Here is an 11359-nt window from a genome sequence, read left to right as displayed (position 1 = left end):
GAGATAGGATTGTCGGCTTTAATCTGCTCTGCTGCAACTTCAGGAAGATAAGATTTGCCATTTTTAGTCTGCCCCACTGCAACTTCAGGAGGATAAGACTCGATCTGTCATCTTCACTGGTCTGTTCTCTGGGGAACATGACCTGTATAATGAACATAATTATGCCTAAATGATTAGGATGGCATGATCAAAATGTATCAAATGCTCCTAACTAGACATGTGTGAATGGTGTTTGCATGAATGCAAAATTTTATTTTTTTCAAAAATGATCCCGCTTAGGTTGTCATTACTCGAAGTTTATTAACGCTTTGTGACTGACGTGCTACAACGTCTTCTTGCTTGACTGGCTTTTCTGAAGAAACATTTAGCCAGGTTGCCTCCACTACAAAAATTCATACCATCGTTCTCCCACTGTAACCCAAGGATATATGGCTTTTCTTCAATTCTCTCCTATCACAATTTAAGGATACAGATTATGAAATTTGTTTACACCACTCTCAGGGTGTCCTATCAAATGCTTATGCCCAAATGAGGAGCTTGCTATCCATAGGGGACTTCTTCCTATCTCATCAAAACTTCTTGCTGTCTCATTCGCTATTTAGACAACCGAAGCAATCTTAATTTAGACTTTTTCCTCCTTAGACTCTTTATCTTTTGAACTCAGGGTGTTCTAAACAATAGTCCTGTTTTAGGTTACTAAATTATTTAGAAATTCCCAGAGTAATATACCAAACCTCTTTTGTAAAAAGTTAATTAGTCCATCAATCATTATTCTAATGCTTACGCAAAGATCAAAATTACTAAGTAAGAGATGATTTAATTCATGAATTTATTGATAGTAAGTGTCTTGAAAAGAAAAAGTATTCAAGAACAGCAAAGAATGAAGTTTTTACAAGAACCAACAAATTTGATAAAAAATATTATGGAGACTAGGTGCTTTGGATATCGCCGCTTGAACTTCTCCGTGCAAGCCGAGAACCATTCTGAATTTAACATGTGTTTAAGGGATCCACAGTTCTCTGTCGATGCCTCAAGATGTCGTATATCCTTGTTGACTTAAGTGAAGCAAGATCACCATATGACCCAATTTGGCAATGTTTGAGCCGCCCTTTCCGGGTTTTCAACTCAAACCCCCTTTGGTCTCAAAGTGCCCTTTTCGGGTTTTCACCTTGGCCTCTCCTTTTTTTTAGGAAATCAAAACGCCCTTTGCGGGTTTTCACCTTGATTCCTCTCTTCTTTCAAGTGAAATATTTCTTGACCGAATCTGAATTTATAGGATTCGGAAGATTTTTGCCATCCATTTCACTCAAAATCAAAGCGCCTCCAGAAAAAGCCTTTTTCACGACATAAAGTCATTCCCAGTTTGGCATCCATTTCCCTCTGAAATCTTTTTGTAAAGGGAGGATCTTTTTTTAAAACCAAATCCCCTTCATGAAATTCTCTAGGACGAACCTTCTTATTATAAGCTCGCATCATTCGCTTGTGATACATTTGGCCATGACGAATGGCTTTTAATCTTTTCTCTTCAATCAGGTTCAGTTGATCATACCGAGATTGGATCCATTCGGCCTCATCCAATTTCAACTCAGCCAAAACTCGGAGAGAAGGAATTTCAACCTCAATGGGTAAAACTGCCTCCATCCCATAAACCAACGAGAAAGGTGTTGCCCCAGTAGAAGTCCTGATCGAAGTTCGATAAGCCAAAAGAGCGAATGGTAACTTCTCATGCCAATCCTTGTAAGTTTCTGCCATTTTTGCCACGATCTTTTTAATATTTTTGTTGGCTGCCTCCACTGCACCATTCATTTTTGGACGATACGGTGACGAATTATGGTGTCTGATATTAAACTGTTCACAGACTTCTGCTATTGTGCTGTTATTCAAATTCAGCGTATTGTCAGATATGATCCTTTCAGGCATTCCATATCGACATATGATTTCTTTCTTCAAAAACTTACTGATTGCTGACTTCGTAACATTAGCATATGAGGCTGCCTCTACCCACTTAGTGAAGTAGTCAATAACCACAAAAATGAAACGATGTCCAGTAGAAGCCTTTGGTGATATTGGTCCAATGACATCCATACCCCACATGGAGAAAGGCCATGGAAAAGTCATAACATGAAGAGGAGAAGGAGGCGCGTGCATTTTATCCCCATAAATTTGGCATTTATGGTATTTCTTGGCATGGTTGATGCAATCTCCCTCCATGGTGGACCAGTAATACCCGAATCTCATAATCTGTCTAGCCATGGTGAATCCATTAGCGTGTGTTCCACAAACACCTTCATGAACTTCTTCTAAAATTTCCTTAGCCTCTACAGCGTCCACGCATCTCAACAGTACTCGATCCTTTCCCCTTTTGTATAGGATCTCCCCATCTAAGACATAGTCAATAGCTAGCCTCCTCAATGTCCTCCTATCACTCTTCATTACCTGATCAGGATATTCGCGATTCTTCACATATTGCAATATATCTTGGTACCAGGGATGATTATCATTCTCTGCCTCCTCAATACTGTAACAGTGGGCTGGGATCTCATAAATACTAATTTGAATGGGCTTCATGTCCTCCAACTGATTCACTTTAATCATGGAAGCTAAAGTAGCAAGAGCATCAGCCATCTGATTTTCTTCTCGTGGGAGATAACAGAAGGTAATGTTGTCAAACTCTTCGATCAATCCCAAAACCAATCTCTGGTAACGGATCAATTTAGGATCCCTCGTCTCCTATTCCCCCTTAGCTGGTATAGTACCAATGCTGAGTCTCCATACACCTCTAATGTCTTGATTTTCTGTTCTATGGCTACCCGTATACCCATGATGCAAGCTTCATACTCAGCCATGTTATTAGTTCAATCAAAGTCTAATTTACTGGTGATAGGATGATAATCTCCATTCAGAGAAACTAGGATTGCCCCAATCCCATTGCCTAATGCATTCGATGCTCCGTCAAAGTTTAATCTCCAAGAATGATTCTCTTGGGGATCCTCTTCAGCATTCGCCACATACATCAAATCTTCATTCGGGAAATCAAAGTCTAGAGGCTCATAATCTTCCAGAGCCCTGCTAGCCAAGAAATCTGCTATCGCACTTCCCTTGACGGCCTTCTAACTTACGTATACGATATCAAACTCAGAGAGCAAGATTTGCCATCTAGCCATTCTTCCATTCAATGTTGTTGACTCCATCATATACTTCAAAGGGTCTAATTTTGAAATTAGCCAAGTCGTATGATAGAGTAAGTATTGACTTAACCTCTTGGTTGTCCAAATCAAGGCGCAACACAATTTTTCAATAGGCGAATATCTCATCTCACAATCAGTGAATTTCTTGCTCAGATAGTAAATCGCCTTTTCCTTCTTTCCAGTCGCATCATGTTGACCCAGCACTCATCCCATAGAGTTGTTGAACACCGTTAAATACAAAATCAAGGGTCTATCTGGGCTAGGTGGCGAGAGAATTAGGGAATTGGATAAGTATTGTTTTATCTTTTCAAAGGCTTTCTGACATTCTTCATTCCAGACATCAGGATTATGCTTTTTCAAAAGGCGAAATATGGGATCACATTGCTCGGTCAACTGTGAAATGAACCGAGCAATGTAATTCAGTCTTCCTAAGAAACCTCGAACTTCCTTCTGGGTACGTGGTGGCGATAGATCTTGTATTATTCTGACCTTGTCTGGATCAATCTCGATTCCTTTTTCACTAACTATAAAGCCCAACAATTTTCCTGACCTGGCTCCGAAAGTGCACTTTGTCGGATTAAGCTTGAGCTGAAACTTCCTTAATCTTAAAAAAAATCTTCTCAGGACCTGCACATGTTCCTCTTCTGTTCTAGATTTGGCAATCATATCATCAACATACACCTCGATTTCTTTGTGCATCATGTCATGGAACAAGGCTACCATGGCTCTCTGATATGTTGCTCCCGCGTTCTTTAATCCAAATGGCATCACCTTATAACAAAACGTTCCCCATAAAGTAATGAATGTAGTCTTTCCCATATCTTCTGGATGCATCTTTATCTGATTATATCCTGAAAACCCATCCATAAAAGAAAACAACGAAAATCCCACCGTATTATCCACTAGAGTATCAACATGTGGCAATGGGAAGTTGTCCTTTGGGCTTGCTTTGTTCAAATCCTTGTAATCGACGCACATTCGTACTTTTCCATCTTTTTTAAGGACTAGGACGATATTGGCTACCCACTCAGAATATTTAACCTCCTGTAAAAAACCAGCATCAAATTGTTTCTTAACCTCCTCTTTTATTTTGAGCACAATATCAGGCCTCATTCTTCTAAGCTTCTGTTGAACTGGTTTGCAATCCTCTTTTATGGGTAAGCGATGCACTACAATGTCAGCACTCAATCCAGGCATATCCTGGTATGACCATACGAAGACATCTTTGAATTCATGGAGTAATTCAATGAGGTCTCGTCTTCTCTTTGCGAGAATTTTGGTTCCAATTTTCACCTCCTTCCCTTCTTCCAAGCTCACAACTTCTACTGACTCTTTGTGAGGTAGGATTTGCTTTTCCTATTGTTCCACCATCCTCAACAAGTCTAAAGATAAACCACCCTCTTCATCACCTTCAAAGTCGCACGATCCCTCTAAACACACATTTCGTTCAAAAGGGCACTCTGAGTTCGTAGCAGTGTCATTCACGTCATTGATACACAGAGACCTATTATGGTTTACAAAAGAATGTATGAATTTATGTAAAACTATTTATGTAATGAAAGAATATATTTAGGCGTATGGGAAGAATGAAAGAATATTTACTCGAAACAATTGCAAAGATGTATTTTATTAAAATAATGATTTTTAAACATAAGCCTATTTCACAAAAGAATTCTTGTTATTTCTAGGCTAAAACAACAAGTTTGTTCGAATATTACTCGAGATGTTCTAAAGACTTTAGGTATTTCTTCTGTGGTCCAATTGTCTAGAACACTCCTGTGCTCATAAGGCGAATGTCCACCAAATTTCATTTCTTCATGCTCATGAATGGCGTTGATGTGCATATTTATCAACGTCTCCTCGATGTTTTCCTCTGCCAATTTCTTTCTCTCATGATGAATAACTCCTCCAGATACGAAAGTTTTGGATATGTGGGGAATTATCATTGGCTCCCACTTAGCTTCATCCCCATTCAAACGCGTCTTTCTTCTTTCCTGTCTTTTTTCTATCTCCTTCTTTATCTGTCCTCTATCCGGCTTATATCCTAAGCCAAAATGATCTTGCTTTTCTTTCAGCATTGGAACCTCAGTCCTCCCTTGGAGATATCTCCCCAGCCCTCTTCCGGGTAAAGCTCATTTTCCTACCAACAATTGTAAACCCATCTCTGTGGTTTTGGATAATTTTGGAACAAAAATTTTGCTCCCTTCAGGAAAAAATGCCGCATTTACAAACTCCAAAAATCGAAATGAGCATTCAAATGACTCGTCATTAGTCTCCACGTATGGCATCTCATTGGATATAGCTGCTATTATATCCTCTTCGGCTTTTATTGTTACTAGCCGACCATCTGACACTAACTTCAACATCTGATGTAATGATGACGGTACTGCCCCTGCCAAATGTATCCATGGTCTTCCTAATAAGCAGTTATAGGAAAGTTTGATGTCCATCACAATAAAATCCACCTCATAAACTGTTGGACCAATCAGTAAGGGTACTTCATTTCTTCCCATGACCTTCTTTTCTGTACCGTCAAATGCCCTCACTACATTTTGACACGTTTTCATGTGCGAACTGTCTATGGGTAGCCTGTTAAGTGTGAATAACGGCAATACGTTCAAAGTCGATCCATTGTCAATCAAGACTCTCGCAAAATACGCCTTGCATCGTGCGTTGATATGCAAAGCTTTGGTAGATCCCATGCCCCCAGAAGGTATTTCATCATCATTGAAAAATATGAAATTATCAGCACTGATATTATTGACCAACCGATCTAGCTTACTGACAGAAATATCCTTGGACACATAGGTCTCATTTAGCATCTTCATCAACGTATTTCGATGCACTTCTGAATTCAAGAGTAAGGACAGTACAAATATGCGGGCCGGTTGTTTATGCAACTGCTCAACGACATTATACCCACTATGCTTTAAAAAATTTAGGAATTCCACAGCTTCTTCCTCCTTCACTGGCTCAACTACTTTCCCTTTTTGCTCCCCTATTATAGACTCTTTCATAGACTTTGGATTGGTACTCACACACTGGCTTTTTACCGTCTATTTTCCTGGGACAGTCGTATTGCACTCGTAGTTCCATGGGACCTTCTTACTGTCTTGGTAAGGAAAGGTTGCAGGTTTCTTTATTATGATCCTTGGCATTGCTGGTGCTCTCACCTCATCCTTCTTGGGTCGCGAGATAATGACCACAGGCTGCACTATTCTTGGAACCTTCGAAGCCTCTGATGTGCAAATGCTCCCCTCCTCCTTAACTTCCTCATAAAATTCCATCTCCTTGTTATCCATTAGGTCTTGAACCAAGGCTCTGAATTCTGCACATTCCTGGATTTTATGTCCCTCATCGTGATGGAACTCACAGTAATTTTCCACCCTTTCAAAACGTTTCTCTGAACTCGGGATGATCAATCCCCTTTTCACCATATTTTTCCAGACCCACCTCAAAGGAATTTTCACCTCTGATATGTCTTTCTTGATCTTTCTACCCATGTTCCCACCTATCATGTTCACTCCGTTATGATCAGGTAACGGATTTTCTGTGTTGGGTGAATCATCTAATTTTACCACGCCCAAGCTTATAAGTCTTTCCACCACCTTTTTGAACGCCGTACAATGTTCTATAGAATGCCCCTCAATTCCCGTGTGATAGTCGCACCGTGCATTTGCATCGTACCACTTGGGGTATGGAGGCTGTAGTGGTTTCAAGTGGAAAGGGGAAACCACGTGTGCATTGAATAGATTCTGATATAGCTCCTTATACGTCATTGGAATTGGCATAAATTAAATTTTTTCTGTATTTTGTCTTGTATCAGATCTCTGCTTTGATGATCCCTGCTGGTTAATAGCCACTTTTCCCTACTGATTCACTGTAACTATCTTCAAATATGAACTTGTATTGTTGACCTCATTCTCTTTCTTCTTCGAGGCCGCCCTTCTGCTACTTTCTCCAACATCTATTTTCCCGCTTCTGATAGCATTTTCTATCATCTCACCATTCATAACTATGTCGGAAAAACTTTTAGTAGCACTCCCTAACATATGTGTAATAAATGGTGCCTTCAATGTGTTGACAAAAAGCATCGTCATCTTTCTTTCTAGAAGAGCCGGCTGAACTTGTACGACAACATCCCTCCATCTCTGCGCATATTGCCTAAAGCTTTCGCCTGGTTTCTTTTCCATATTCTGCAGAGTAATCCTATCAAGTACCATGTCAGTCACATGGCTGTACTGCTTTATGAACGCCTGTGCCAAATCCCTCCATGAATTAATCTGGGTACGGTTCAATCGGTTGTACCACTTGTATGCTGCCCCTGTGAGGCTATTCTGGAAGCAATGAATCAAGAGTTGGTCATTATTGACGTAACCAGTCATTTGCCTGCAGAACATGGTAATATGAGCTTCAAGGCTACTGGTTCCATTATATTTCTCAAACTCTGGCATTTTGAATTTGTAAGGGAGTACTAAATTCGGAACCAGACTCAATTCTTTAGCATCTATTCCATAATAGCCTTCTGCACTTTCCATCGCTCTAAATTTCTCTTCCAGCCATTTGTACTTTCCCTTTAGCTGTTTTGATAATTCATCATTCATTTTTTCCATTCCAGCCGTCTCATCAAAATCAGGAACAGCAGGATTAACAAAATTGGCACCGGGGTTAGAGCCTGATCCCGTCTGGAAATTCATTTGCGTTGCAGCGTCACCCGGATGATTAATGGTAACAGAGGACCTACGCGGGTACATCTCAACTTGTTGGAGGTGTAAAGTCTGGAGGATAGACAAGTCCCTTATTGTCTCCTTCTTCAATATTGAGCACAAAACCCTTTCCTTTATCAGTTCCTTTATTGAACCACTGAGTTAACTGAGCCATCATACTTCCTTGAGACTCCATCATTTTGTCTATCATCTTTTGCTGCTCATTCATTTGCTTTTGAAGCAGCTCCTGCATTTCCTTTTGTTCTAATCTTTCCATTCTTTGATCCATATCCTTGGTTTTTGATCGAGTACCGTAGTAGTGCTTGGTAGGTTGGTTGGTTTCCAGATTAGCTGAGGAGTGATTTAGATTAATTAGAATCCCTTAATGTCTTTATTAATGCATATTAAACAATGCAATGCATGAAATGAATGCAGAAAAGGTGTCAATTTTGATTCAATTCCATATAAGAAAACTTTACTAGAAATTAAATTCCTTTACATAAAATGAATTACAAATAAGACTTTGCCCTAGTACCCAGAACTCGAATCTTTCTAAGTAACAAAGCTAATTCTTGCCCCCGATCCGATTCTAATTCATACTTCACACTCAGTGTCACTGTCTTCGCTAAAGTCTCAGATATGGTCAGCTACTTCTCGAATCTGAACCACAGCTTCCTCAATAAGATGATCTCTGCTTCTAACTTGACTCTGAAAATGGTGACGCAGTTCATTACTACGACTCTCGTTTGCTTTCAAGTGCTTGATCTGGATCTCACAATTTTGCAGCTCCGTCTCTAACTTTTCAATTCTTTTCTTCATTTCTTCAATCTTGCTCAAGCTAGCTTTCAACTCTCTTGCCAAATTTCAATTTCGATATTGACGAAGACATCCTTCCAACACAGCCACCCTATCCTTTAGTTCGCCTTTTTCCCTTTGGCTTTCTGACAAACTCTTTTCTAAGACTTCATTTCGTCTCTGCATCTCCTTACATTTCTGTTCCCATCTATCGGCTTTGTCTTTTTCTTCTTGGATTTCTGCTCGCCATTGTTCTGAAGTCTTTCCCAGCCCAGCAGTTCTCATTGACAAACGCATTTTTTTATAATCCGTCTTCAGACTACCCAGCTCTTCCTCAGCCTTTTTTTTCTCTTTCTTTAACTTCTCATTTTCAAGCTTCTGAACGTCTATATCCAATCTTAAGTTCGTCTTTTCCGCCTCCATTTACTCTATCTTTCTCTCTAAATCCGCATTTCTCCTCTCAAAATCTTACCTTATGATTTCCAACTCAGAAGGAATGACTCGCAAATGCTCTTCTATTGACTGGCTTTCTTCCTGATTTAACTTAGGTGTATTGTCATTAATCCTTCTAGCCCACCATTGATGATATTCAAGAGTTGTCATTGGACCCACAGCTAGTCTCTTCATTCGGCGAGTTTGTTTCCATGCATTAGCCATCTCTTGAATCTTCTTTCTATAACCATCATCCTTTTACGAAAATTCACAACCAGCTATCCCTTGGGTCGGAGGTACAAATTGCCTTGACCTATATTGCCTTAGCACCAAAAATGGGGCGTATCCAGTAGCTCCCCAAACGCCTAGCAAAGGAACCCAATCAAAACTGGCACACCTATACAGGATCTCATCTGGAAGTAACCAAGGAGCTCTCCACTCAATGTCCTCCTCTCGAAGATTTTGAAGAATTGCCATCCACTTCTCTTTCGAAATGTCGTCTCTCATGGGCGTAGCGACTATTTCCTTCAGTGGTGAATAATTTTCTGAGAAAACCCGATATGAAACTTTATCTACCTTCCAAAAGTGACTGTGAAACCACGCGAGTAGGAGCTGTACACATCCAATAAATCTACCTTCACCTGTGTTCCGGCATGCACTCAATGACCTAAAAGTCTCTGCCAAAATTACTGGAATCGGTGTAACTTTCTTATCAAGCTGGTCGAATAAATCAGTGACTGTTTCATCCACATACCCCAAGGCTTTAGGGAAGACAACCAAGCCGTATATACTTAAAGTAAAAACATCTAACCTTTTCCTTACATCTGGGTGTATGAGAATTGCATCTTTCAAGCCTCTCCAAGGAACGCACTTACTACAAATTGTTTTGAGTTGCACTGATATGCATAAAGTCTCATAACTCCGATACATGCCCATCAGTCAAACTATCACTCTTTTCTTGCTGCGTTGTTTCAGACCAAGTTCGAACAGCCGCATTGTCCTCCACTTTATCAAGAAACCCGCTTTCCATGATAAGCCTTCTATCTAGCAACTGAATTTGTATTGACGTCTTTTATGATGAAATGAAATGTCATGTCATGCAAATAAAACACCAAAAGTTAGTATAATATAGAAACACAAGATATAATCAAGAAATAATAAAGATCCCTAATTGGATATCTACTAGGGTTTAGTATGATTCTACCTAAGGTGGATTCCTAAGGTTCATTATATGAAGTTTGGCTTCTAGAGTAAAGGTACCCGAACCAGCAGATTCCTCAATCCTCAGCCATTATAGGTTTATATGGACCGAGTTCAATTCAGGGGAATACATTTCCCTATGGCTGCACGGAGAAGAAAAATCTCACGAAGACATAGGTACGGATGTATCCCGAAAGCAATCCACTACCCTACACGGAGGTAAAAACCTCACGAAGGCATAGTTTCTCACTCCCACTTAAAAGGGTAACATTGTTCAATTCATGAAATGTATAATGCAAACAATATTTAGACAATAAGATGATGAATACGAAAGGATGTCATGAGTTTTTTTTAAAAAAAAATATTTTCTCGACCATAAGATAAAAAATTAATCAACTTTGTGGCTCGACTCTCTTATCTTTTAAAAAAAAGGTCCCCAGTGGAGTCGCCAAGCTGTCGAAACCATTTTTTTGAAAAATAAAAATTTTAGGTTGTCGACTTTAAAAAAATGAAAATTGGGAGTCGGCACCAATCTTTTATTGAGGTGTGATTGGATCACCTAAAAACAGCTTTGGTCTACGAGTTTAGAAAAACGAGTCTAGGAGTCGGTTACGTATGAGGAAGGATTAGCACCCTCATTACGCCCAAAAATTGGTACCTAGTTAATTGATTAGTGTCTTAAGGCCGAGAATTTGAAAAAATGTAATCCTTAGCAAAACTTAAAAGGCTACGTATTAAGACCCTTATTATTTCAGAGAAAGAGGATACCACACCCAATGCGTTAGGGCACAGCATTCTAATTTTTCCCCAAAAATGAATTGGGCCAAAATACTTGTGCAATAAAACTTTAAAAGAGCATCCACTTATCCAAGATTTAAGAAATCACACCCAATACGTTAGGGCACAATTCCTTTAAAATCCCAAACTCGGAATATTTCTTTTATTATTTTAAAAAAAATCTTCATTTCGAGAAATCAATGCGTCACATCCAATACGTTAGGACACAACATGTTGAATTCCCAATAATGAGTTTTTATT

The 11359-nt window shown here is 39.5% G+C and overlaps 1 protein-coding gene across 1 annotated transcript; it reads right to left on the bottom strand.

The window, feature by feature from the left end:
* Positions 1 to 8758: 8758 nt before the first annotated feature.
* LOC128033977 (tropomyosin-2-like) lies at positions 8759 to 9112 on the bottom strand. The gene has a single exon (XM_052622477.1). The coding sequence runs from the start codon at positions 9110 to 9112 to the stop codon at positions 8759 to 8761; it is 354 nt and encodes a 117-aa protein (XP_052478437.1).
* Positions 9113 to 11359: the final 2247 nt, after the last annotated feature.

Source organism: Gossypium raimondii, chromosome 10, assembly GCF_025698545.1.
Source record: "Gossypium raimondii isolate GPD5lz chromosome 10, ASM2569854v1, whole genome shotgun sequence".
NCBI classification, from domain to species: Eukaryota; Viridiplantae; Streptophyta; class Magnoliopsida; order Malvales; family Malvaceae; genus Gossypium; species Gossypium raimondii.
The sequence above is the reverse complement of the archived record's forward strand: the minus strand, read 5'-3'. Positions and strand labels throughout refer to the sequence as shown.